This window comes from Mus musculus, chromosome 13 (assembly GCF_000001635.26).
Source record: "Mus musculus strain C57BL/6J chromosome 13, GRCm38.p6 C57BL/6J".
In the NCBI taxonomy this organism is placed as follows: Eukaryota; Metazoa; Chordata; class Mammalia; order Rodentia; family Muridae; genus Mus; species Mus musculus.
The window spans coordinates 78,004,481-78,016,907 of NC_000079.6; the positions used below are offsets into that span (position 1 = coordinate 78,004,481).

Here is a 12,427-nt window from a genome sequence, read left to right on the forward strand (position 1 = left end):
AGGTGATCTTTTTTTTTTTTTAATGGACATAAGGTTCATTTGGCTCATCTTTATAAGTCAAGATGAGTTAGAAAAATGATTAATTGCTTACAGATTATAATGTGCCATCACTTTTATTAATACTAGAAAATTCTGTAAGACATAGTTTTACATGTGTGAGATGTAGGTGATCCGTATTAAGACTGACATATCACCTGGGTAATAGCCAACTTTCATCAGATTTGGAGGCACTAGTAAGATGAATAATAATTAAAATATAGACCTAATCGCTGCCTGTCTGTTGGTAGTGCTAATTGCTGTCATTGAAAAGACTGAATTGTTTAAACGTGGGGGAGAGAAAGAGAAAGTCATTCTTCACTGAAGCTATCTCCCTGTATCATAGGAAGCCTATTTTTAGTACCTATAGAAGTCATGATTTTTTAATTTATTAGGGGCTGTGATGAATGATAAAACAAATCATCCATTTACATATCTTGACACTGCTTTGGAGAATACTTATTTCTTACAAGCGAGTGTCACATTGTATATAAAAGCTGGCTAATTGTGTGCTAATCTTCTGCATTATCTAGAATTCTCTGAAGTGGTCTTCTATCAATGGTAATATTAATTGTACTTATTTCAAATGTATGAAATATCTTCTAAATCCCTATTTCTTTTATAATTCATATTCCTCTTATATTGTCTAATTTTACTTTCAGCTGCTAATTAAGATTAGGAGTGCACATTATAGAATATATATCCATTCCAAACTATCAAGCTTTTGTCACACATGAAAAATACTAATTTTTATCTGTTTTAAATATAAAAAGTGTGAAAGCATTTAAGAACATTACTAGATGTGTTTGTTTTCATGGTTTTTTCCAACACAGTTCAATAGCTTCATTGATCCACTGTTTCTTACAAAAATCTGCCATGCTTTGTGAGCCTCACTTTCTAATCTCATACAGCAACCCTTCCTTTATATTATCGCTGCTCTCTCTGGTCCCAGAACAGTAGGGTTGCCTTGACAAATCTATTCAAAAGCCATTCCTCGGCCTTTATTGGTGGGGACTGGGGCCTTTGAAATTCTCTCCTCACTGCAGCACAGCTGACATCTTCTTCCAGACAGAATGAATTAAGGAAATACAATAAGACACTTGATCTACCAGTCAAGGACCCTTCCTTAGTGAGAACAGATTCCATGGTGCACAGCCAGGGCAGCAAGCATCGAAAATGCACAAGACATACTGTTTACCAGAATAGCAGTCACAGATTTTTCTGACATGATTGATGGAAGAATTTCTTTTAAAATAAACTCTGTCTATGGAAATTCTTTGTGTGTGTGTGTGTGTGTGTGTGTGTGTGTGTGTGTGTGTGTGTGTGTGTTGGTGTTGGGAATATTTCTAAAACTATATAATCACATCTTTAAACTAGTATTAAGTATATATTTAAGTGTATGAAAGAACTAGAATGTTATTTCATTTATGTGACTTGCCAGTCACCATCACCTGCAAGACTGAATATTAATGTTGAAGTTTTGTGTCCTCAGATACAGCTACAGTTCATCAGGTTGTATTTGTATATAATTTTGATATAGTTTTCATTGAAGTGGGTCAGAGTAAACATTGAAAGGAATTACAGGCCAGAGTTGAAGCCTTTACATCTAACTTTTCTTAGAAATATATTGCACCATAGTTTACTGTTTATGTGTCTTAGCATCAACATGGATTATTTGCTGAATTATAAAAGGTAAAGTTTTCTATAATCATTAATAATTACTGACTGTTTAAATAAGTAAAACAATTTAAAATGTATAAAATATAAATATGCCACTGATTTATTTTATAGGACAAATTTACCTCTTCAACCTAGAAATGTAGCTTTCCCTTTAATTATATGTAATCAGCATTGTGTCTGTTACATTGCAGAACTGTTGTAACTGGGTCTCCAGCTCAGAACCATTAGATACATCGGTGGAATCCATGCTGCCTGACTGTCCCAGAGTGTCTGCAGGTATATGTTTGATGAAAAGGGGAGTATACATAAAAGTCATACTGGTGAAGTGTAGAATTCTGTTTTGTGAATTAAATACATTATTGCTCTATCTCAAACTGTTTATAATATATTCCATAAGTCTAAAACAATAGCAAAACTTAGTTAAATAGCTTAAAATGCTTATCAACAAACATGCCAAGAATAATATAGAGAGTTTCTCTTGGAGCTTAGGGAGATGAAACTGTGCTAAAAGACAAGAACTCAGTAGCCATGTAGAATTTCAGAAAAATGTTTGTCTCTGAGTACCAATCCCATAATGTCAGTTAGGCATATGATCTAGAGATAATGTATTTTCATGCGAAGATTTTTAAGTGGACCTTGTGTGTGAATCCTTATTGGATTTGGATGTAGGAAGTTATGCAAGGTGGCATCCTAGGCAAAAGAAACAGCATTGGAAGGAAGAGAGCCAAAATGGTTCTAAAGACATTCAGAAATAGTAAAGGCAAGCATGTTCTGCCCGTTGAAAGAAGAAAGGCAGTAATGCTTCCAGAAGCAGCTGGACTCTGGGACATGGTAGGACAGTGTTCATTTCTTTTGTATCTGAGTATCTAGGTAGAAAGTGACATTATATTTGTCATTGCTTTTTTAGTTTGGCTTTTACAGCTCCCAATAATTCTCTATGATAACAGAGAGTGAGCAGTAGTGATAACTAGTGACAGCAGCTGACTTGCTATGGCTATGAATGCTAGAAAAGAAACAGGAATTTGGAACAGAGACTATTCCATGTCTCAGTCATAGATGACAGCTAATCACCAAGTAAATGTGTTTATTATTTGATGGAAACCATTTGGTGACTGGTTCAAATTGTAGGTGATAACTGCTGATAGTTAAATATCACTCTCATTAACACATTAACTGAAATTCACTGTTATTACAACTAAACTTTTTGTTTGTCAGTCAAGGTCTAATCAGAGAAATAGAACTACCAAGGGGTATCTATGCTATGATACATTTGTATATGTACTTTTTACAACCTGCTTGGTTGCTCGTGGTAGCTATATGCTAAGAAATCTCAAAGCTGGCAAATGCTGTCTCAGTACCGATGGAGAAATGCAGAGTTAGTTTCCTGAGAGCCACTGGCCATATTTTTTTATCAACCAATAATCAAAACAAATTCCTTGTTTTATATGAGATTCTACTTAAATTTACATCCTATCACGTGTGTTGTTCAAATCCATGCCCAACAGCACAGTAATTCATGCCTGTACATGGCTTACACATACATTTCTTCATAGCATGTGTCACAGCTATCTTGCATATAAGAATATCACAGCTGCCTTGGATGAAAGAATATCAATTTGACATTCCCATAACACCATATTCAGGGTATCATTTGAAATGTGAAATCAAAACACAAAAATGTGAAAAACATGATACTAAACAGTCCATGAAAAGCCACTTGTTTACAGTATTAAAACTGAAACAAGAAGATAAACCAGGACCTTGTTGAAACATATGAATGATGATGCAAACTTTAGTAACTCGGTGTATGTATGTAATGACTACAAATGTAGCATAAATGTTGATTTGGGGTTATCAATAAGTTGTAGTGAGCAGATGAGTTCAAAAGTCTAGGATACAGAAAGAATTAAGACATTATTTTATCTGTATAGATGACAGATCTTTTTTCTTTACTGATATTTGACTAGAGCTAGTTAAACAGGCTTTTCAAGGACAAAAATTTGCATTTGATGCTGTGACTTTAGGACCTAGAACAGATACTTACCGAAGTTTGATATAAAGTGGAAAAGAACAAAAATGGGCTAGAACTCATAAAAGCTAGCTTCCACAAAGATGGATTCATTTCAGTGAATCTTGCTTGGGTTGTCTGTGGTACACATGTCCTGTGGAATTCCATGTCCCTTGTTATGGACTTAAGTACACACATACTTGCTCCCATGGGCAGAGGTGCTAAAGGAAAAACAGAGCAAGTAAGAACAGAAGCTCCTAGCTACTGCCTCCCACTACAAGATATGTCCAGATGTTGTATGCTAGGAATGGCTGCTGCTCTGTAGTGTATGGGTCCATGACTTACCCCACCCCCAAACACACACACACACACACACACACACACACTCCCTTGTATGCCTTCTTAATGAGAACCATAGAAACAAATTGTAAGCTATCATTCAGCCTAGACAAATTTACAGTTTTACACTCATTTTCATCTCCTTAATATATCGTTTGACCTAGCAGATGGTTCATATCTGTAACCCTTATACTTGACTTAGATAGGAGGATTACAAGTTCAAGGACAGTCTAGATTAGTCCTTGAGTAAGAAAGTGAGCTCCAGGCCAGCCTGGGTCGTGTGTGTGTGTGTGTGTGTGTGTGTGTGTGTGTGTGTGTGTGTCTGTGTGTCTGTGTGTCTCTGTGTGTGTGTGTGTGTGTGTGTGTGTGTGTGTGTATATATATATATATACATATATATATAATGTATATCCATACCAAAATAAAGAAAAAATATTACTATCTTTTTGAGTCTTTGAAACTGTTCATGTAATTATAGCTGGTGTTTACAACCATCTTCTATGTATTCAGTACCTGTAGGCTTTCAGCTGCTTAGTATTCTTCCCTAGTTCAATGATGTACCCCTTTGTTCCTGGAAGGTCTCCTGCCTAAATTAGAGTTTTATAATCCCCTATTGAATATAATTGCAGGAAGTAATAACAGCCTAGAGAATTTCGGGATTGCTGATTGTCTTACTTATTTGCCTATTGCTCTGATGAAACTCTATGACCAAGGCCACTAACACAAGAAATTGTTTATTTAGGATTTTCAGTTACAGAGGGTTAGAGCCCATGATGGTGGAGCAGAGTCATGGTGGCAGGAACAGCTTAGGTCTTACATCTTGATACTCAAGTAGGAGGCTAGAAGGTAGAGAGAGGCAGAAAGAAGGGGAAGGTGCAAGTCTTTTGAAACCTCAAAGTTTTGAAAACATAGTGACACACATCCTCCAACAAGGCCATACCCCCTAATCCTTCCCAAACAGTTCTACCAACTGAGAATCAACTGTTCAGATATATGAGCCCATGGGAACCATTCTCATTCAGACCACCAAACAGATAAATTCTTCTTTACCTATCATATAGGAGCAACTCTGTTTTCACATAGAAATAAGGATATGTCATCCACATAGTAGCATAACAACAACTATTTCCTGTAATCTCAGAAATATCAGGTAATTAAAGTAGAAAGATAGTGGTTTCAATTTTCTATGGAATCCTTATTATAAAACCAACACACTATTCCTTTTTGTAGAACCAAGACTTTAGACCAGAAGAAACTGGAGTCACCACCAGAAGAGTGGGAAACAGCAGTTTTATTAATAGATCATTAGGGGTAACAGAGAGGTTAGTCACTCTTCTATCCCTCACTCACACATCAATAGTAAATAGCTCTGTCTACTAAACACTCGTCTAGAGGACACTGTTTCAGCTCCACTGGGTTCTGCCTCTCAGCAGGCATCATAAGTTAATTTTTAGAAGGTATTTCCACTGTTTTATCAAGCTTGCTGTTGAGGGACAATAGGGAACATGGTAAGGCCATGGAGTGCTGGCAGACCTCAGGCTCCACCTCGTCTATCACTGGTCCTTCTGATGAAAACTAGCTGCTGTGCTACAAGCTGCTCTTTGGAGAAACGGGCATGGTGAGGAACAGGGGTGTCTCTGGATAAAAGCTAATGAGAACTTGAGGTCTTCCAACAGCCCCATGAAACATCCTTGAAAGAGGATGCTCCACAAGTTGAGCCATGAGTGAACTGCAGCCCCAGCTTGACTGTAGCCTTGTGAGAGATGCCACCAAGATGACTCAGCTAAGCCATGTTAAGATGTCTGACCCACAGGACTGAGATGATAAATGAGTACTGTCTAGGGGATGACGTATTACTCAGAAAGTGGTAGTTAATGCTGCAGAATGAAACTTTGACTCTGGGAGTCACTGTACCCTGTGTAGCAACACCACAATGCACTTACTTAAGTAAGTAATAAAGCTTTATGAGGCTCACTTTCTAATATTGTGACCCAGCAGGGAAACCCTTTCTAGAAAGACATTTAAGTACTCATTGAAGATCATCTGTTTCTACCTTTGCTCCACTCCTCACTCCAACTCCCCAGTTAGACCAACTGTCAAAGTATTCACCTATTTTTTGACCATTTTCCCCTCCCTTAAAGAAGAACTTGCTCCTCTGTAGTAACTTCTTAAGGGATTGAGTCCAGAAAAATTCAAAATATTTCTTGCCAGATGCGGCAACAGGAAAATCACAAATTCATGGGCAGGCTGGGCTGCAAAGCAAGCTCTTGAATAGGCTAGACAGCCTGTACATCATAGCAATAGTCTTGTTCAGGGGTGGGCATGGAGGGATTTTATATAGTCTGAGCAGTACACATATATATATAGTCTTCACATAATAAATACTTAATGAGTTCTGGGTACTATTTGGGACCTGAAAACAGAGCAGTTAGTAGAGCCTACCTTAACCGTATTTCCCCTTGGAGTTAAAACAAGCAAGCAAGCAAGCAGGAGAAGGAGGAAGGGAGGAAGGGTGGAAGGGAGGAAGGGAGGGAGGGAGGGAGAGAGAGAAGGGAGGGAGGGAGAAAAGGGAGGGAGGGAGGGAGGGAGGGAGGGAGGGAGGGAGGGAGGGAGGGAGGGAGGAAGAAAGAGAGGGAGGGAGGGAGGGAGGAAGGAAGGAAGGAAGGAAGGAAGGAAGGAAGGAAGGAAGGAAGGAAGAGAGAAAAGAGAAAGAAAGAAAGAAAGAAAGAAAGAAAGAAAGAAAGAAAGAAAGAAAGAAAGAAAGAAAGAAAGAAAGAACGGAAGGAAGGAAGGAAGGAAGGAAGGAAGGAAGGAAGGAAGGAAGGAAGGAAAAGAGAGGGAAAGAAAGACCAGAAAAGAAAAGAAGGAAGGAAATAAATCTTCTATCTTGCTGATGTCAGATGTGTTTTTCCTTAAATGCTGCATATGGTATCAAATTGGTGTTAGGGCTGGCATCCCTAACTCCTCTCATTCATATGCACTGACAAAAGAGAAATAGTTTTTCCTCCAAAATCAATGATTTCCCACTTTATTTAACTTGTTAACAAAAAGTATCCAGTAAATGCATACAAGAAACAAGAAAGAAGAGAAATAGTTTGGGGAAGGGGAGGCAAAATGATCAAAACCAGTTGTAAACATGTTTAAATAAAATATACTTATGTCAAGACATTTTACCATACTTCATAAATATCTCAAAAGTAAAGAACTTCTCTAGCAGAGGACCTTAACGCAGTCCAAAGCACCTGTATTTGGCAGCTCATAACAGCCTGTAGCTCTCCTTCCCAGAGATCTACACACACACACACTCATACAAACACATATATGCATACTCATACACACATATACACACACTTTAAAAATGATACTTTTTTAAAAGAAAAGAACAAGAAGCTAGAAGCCACAACCTCGGCCAGCCAGATGAAAAGGCAGGTATTTGGGGTTGGTTATGGAAGTTGTAATGGTGCCAAAGGGAATGTGAGGATAGAAGGCTAAACAGAGAGGACCCACACTTCTCTATGATGCCCAGATTTATATGGAAAGGGAGAAGTAGCAATAAGCTCCAGTAGAAATACCTAGTGGGTATTTAAGAAATCTTAGTTCTGTGTCAGATGATCTCTTTCCTACTCTTTTAATTGTTTCATACTATTCAAATCAGTCAGTTATAGCCACTGCTTCTCAGACAAGAATGTGAGCAAGTTCTGTAGACTCTGGAGAAGTGATTTTAATACAGCAGAAAGAAAACATTATTAAAATATAATGAAATACAATGTATTCTTTGTAAGCTTTCTTTTTAACTTTGAAGGTTTTTCTTAGTTTTTAAAGCTATGATTTCATTGATATTTTCCTGTGTTCCCTTAAGTTAGTAGGTTCATAAAATATCATATGGAACCTAGACTCTTAGACAGAAGTTTGAAAAAGGAAAAAGAATAGTTGGATAAAAAGTGTTCCATGGACATAGAAATCTGGATACAATAAAGTCTGGGAGAGACATAATATAGAGGTAAAGTTGAAATGAGATACTATCTTGGGTACTGTGTTGTATGTTTCAAAATAATAAAATAACAAAACTTTCTTTACTGTGTATGGAACAGCATTATCTCAGGGCAATAGGACAGGAAGCTGTAAATATTTGAAAACAGACTATAATATCAAGTGTTGCTGTCTTCTGACTTCTGAGTCTGGCAAAGCTTGCTCTTGCTAGCCCAATACTGACAGGATATTCTTTGTCTACCTGGGGTTGTAGTTGGCTAAATGCTGGTATGTGGTCTTCTCCAAGGCCCCTCTCAGCACACTGATGTCGTCCACGTGTATCATTCAGCCAGTCTACACCATGCACCCAACACTGTCTCTAGTGCTGGGAACTCTGTGTCATTGGAACTATAAAGGCCTCACACAGAATGTCCATTCTAATATGTAAGATTGAAAATTAAATGATAGATAAGCCTCCTTTAGTGGTAGGATAAAATATAAAGTAGGAAAAGAAAGCGTGAACTGTGTGTATGTGGAAGAAAGACGATGGATGGACAAACAGAAAGGCCTAGCTGAGGAGGTGGCTGACACTCCTAGGGCATCCCTTCTAATCCAACCTTCCTCCCACTTCAAGGGTGCTTCAGAGTGCTTGCTAACTCAGACATTCTTTTCTAGATGTTAAGGCTCAGAGACGACAAGTATTCTCTACATTGTCTTTTCTTTTGAGTCCTTAAAAATATGAACTTTTCCCTAAGTCATGCTTTACCACTTTCTTTTTCTGAAATTCAGGACAACAGTAGGGCACATTTACCACAGCGTTATTAGAGTTTGGCCTACTGTTCCTAAAGCAGCTTAACCTCTGGTCCCAGAGCCAGTGACATTCTGAGAAGAGAAGACCGTGCTAGTTCATGCACCTCCAGGGTAGCCTGAAGGATCAGGCCCTCAGCATGCTTGTGAACATGTTGTACTAGGCACCCAGGAGAGAACTGGGTCTACTTAACGACACTGCTCCCTATGTATTCTTCAGGAAGACCTTAAGCTATATTCTAGGTCCCATGTCCATTAGCAGGTCCTCCAAGAGCCTGTGTCCACCCTGTTCCTTGACCCTGTAATAACTGGGACAGGCTTTCCTCTATCCTTTCGGTCTATTCAGAGTACCTTATAGAGGCTGATGATTCAGTGTAAAAAGGAGGAAAGGGAAAATACTACGTGGCTATCTTGTTCTCTAAAAATTGCAGTTGAAAACTGAGCTGCATTGGGATGAACCATTCTTTAAGTAGAAGGAGACTGTTGATAAAATGCATCTAAGTGCCAAACCACATGAACACCAAGTGGAATGTCAGCAATTACTACGTAAATTTGAATTGGAGACAACCTGCTACTGTAACCCTAACTTTTCTTCATTCAAATGGACCATGTTGATTGTTTGGACTGAATATATACAAGTATTCACTTCACTTTATTGCTGAAAATACCTCTTGAGATGACACTCTGAAGTTCATCTCTTTTTTGTTAGTAAATAATCGCTTCCTTTCAAAAAAAAATAGCATGAAAAATCAACAGGAATTGCCTCTGGAAAGTAGTGTCATACAGAACATGCAGCTAAGCTATCTGTTATATTTTCAGACACATCTCTAATTAATTAAGTAATTGAAAGTCTATACTGCATCTTGTAACCATCTTAAAATTCAAAGCATTCACATGTGTAATACTGTGTCAGTTTTGACTGTGTGCACTGCTGAATCTTCTCAGCATTCCTCCTTCCATTGAAAGAGTCTAATCTGCTAAGTGATGTTTTCATTAGCTAATAGCATTTCAGGCAGTTGTTTATTGCTGTGGAACTGGCCTTGTGGCTTTTACTCATCCATTTCCCTATTCATTGTTTTGTGCTACCTTATAATTATAAGTGAATGTAAGGCAGGAATATTCTACAAGTTGACCCCCTAGAATTCTGTTTTCAGTGACTCATTCATTACAAATAACCAGAATCCGAACCTCCGAGAAAATCACTGAAGGAAAGAATATCTTAAGAGACCTATCCAAGTATGATTGTTACTTTTTTAGATCAGAGTTTGTATCCTCTGATTTTGATCACAGTGGATATAAGCAGTCTTATTTCAGAAGTATCACTTTTTAAAACTAAATTTTAAATAGTCACCACATTTGTTGTTCGTTTACCACTTTCTAAGATAATTTGTGAAAAAACTTCCTTCACAGAATTTGGTATTTAGTAAAGGTAGCAACTTTCGTTTTACTAAAATCTCCTCGTTTTCCTCCAGACTTGATTTATGAAGATGGGGGGACTGGGGTAGGGGTTGCCCTCTCAGAGGTGAAGGGGAGAGGGAGTGGAGGAGGGATTCTGTGAGGCAGGACCAGGAGGGGAGGCTGTGGAGTCTGCGGTGTAAATAAATAAATATGCTTAAACAAGAATATTTAGGATACTTTTGGATAAGTAACTGAAAGACATGAATATATGAATATTTATTTATTCTTTAAAATTAGTTATGATTGTTAGAAAGTTTAAATTGACCCGGGCTTTCAGTCTCCCTACCTAGAAATCCTTGTTCCTCCCAGGCCTTAGAACCCTCTTCCCCTAGCCTACATATCTGTCTTCCTCTGCCTACCTTTTTAGTTCTCTCAGTTTGTGTGGCTGTGTTTTCTACAGTACAAATATGTTTCTTCCCAAGTATATGTTTTCTCATCCTGTTTCACTGCCTGGTAAGAGACACATAGCAAGTCCACAGTGATCTGTCCACAGGGAAAATTACTTTCAAAATAGGCTTTTCCAGAGAAACAGCATCGCTTTGTAGGAGTGATTCAGACATCTAAAGTCAAAAATCCTTGATGCTAAAATGAAAATCCCAAGTGTATATTAGTCACTAGATATAGTGCAAATATTTTCTACTTATAAAAATCTCAAGACATTCAAAGATTCTTATCAACATGCTGAAAGAGGGAATATAATTTTTAGTTTTTAGTTCATCACATTTCTTAAAATATCATTTTTCCAAAAGGAAATTACTTCTATTTATAAACTTTGAGAGATTGTTTGATCAGAAACTTAAGTTTATATGTGTGAAAACTGATATTGAAAGAGTATTTGACACTTTGCACTTGTATTTCTGTCCAAAGTATCTGCTAATATCTCCTTCAGCTGTACACATCTCCCCCCACTCTTCAACCTGCTGTGCTGGTAAGTGGGGAAACAGACAGCGGCTAGTTTACACAAACTTGGGAACCGTATGGCATAGCTAACTGTGTCTAGTGGGCTTGTACAGTTTCAGTCTCTTGTGCATGAGAAGTAACTCAGTTGGTAAAATGGTTGTTGAACAAGCAAGAGCCCTGTGCTTAGATCCCCATTATCCAGAAGCTGGGCATGGTAGTATGTCTGTAATCCTAGCAATGGGGACAAGGGACCAACAGATTCTTGACACTTGCTTGCCAGCCAACCTAGTCCTATTGAGAGACCCTGACTCAAAAACTAAAGTGAAAGCAATTGAGGAAATCAGCCAACATTGACCTCTGACCTCCGTATGCCTGAGTAGGCAAAAACAATGCACACACACACATCCAGCAAACACAAAATTTCTTCATTTATAAAATACTATGGAAATATTAAATACTTAATATTTAATAGTACTCTGCCACATTAAGAAATTAGTATGTCTTCTGAGGGTATTTACCCTACTTCCAAGCTAACATAAAAGCCTTGCTTTTTACTCTAGGTATACATTCCAACTGTGTGCTGCTTGTATTTTGAAACTTAGGTGGGGTGGGAGGGGTCAGGGGAAAGGATCTCACTCTGTAGCATAGGATGAATTGGGCCTCACTATGTGTACATAGCCCAGTCTGACCTCCAACTAGGAACAATCCTGCTACCTTGTTAGTGTTAGTAATAGGTGTCTTAGTACCACAACCAACTCAAATATGTCTTTATTAACCCCCTACACACTGAGTATGAAATGAGGCCATGCTAGTATTGCTAGCATTGTTCTGTAGAGTCCTGCTGTGAGTGAAGTGACGTCATTCATGTGGATCACTTAAAACAGTGCCTGGCCAAATGGATGGACCTGGAGGGCATCATCCTGAGTGAGGTAACCCAATCACATAGGAACTCACACAATATGTACTCACTGATAAGTGGATATTAGCCCAGAAACTTAGGATACCCAAGATATAAGATACAATTTGCTAAACGCATGAAACTCAAGAAGAACGAAGACCAAAGTGTGGACACTTTGCCCCTTCTTAGAATTGGGAACATAGCACCCATGGAAGGAGTTACAAAGACAAAGTTTGGAGCTGTGACGAAAGGATGGACCATCTAGAGACTGCCATATCCGGGGATCTATCCCATAATCAGCTTCCAAACGCTGACACCATTGCATACACTAG

General features: G+C 38.2%; 1 protein-coding gene across 12 annotated transcripts in view; it reads left to right on the forward strand.

Annotated features, from left to right (window-relative positions):
• Positions 1–12,427, forward strand: part of Fam172a (family with sequence similarity 172, member A) — a 457,564-nt gene that overhangs the window by 295,804 nt on the left and 149,333 nt on the right. For all 12 annotated transcript variants that reach the window (XR_001780804.2, XR_003950473.1, NR_028109.1 and 9 more), the window contains one exon: positions 1,908–1,992. Coding sequence is in view for 9 of the 12 variants with exons in the window: in XM_006517352.3 (XP_006517415.1) it covers positions 1,908–1,992 (85 nt within the window). In the remaining 3 variants the exon portion in view is untranslated. The remainder of the gene's footprint in view (positions 1–1,907; positions 1,993–12,427) is intronic.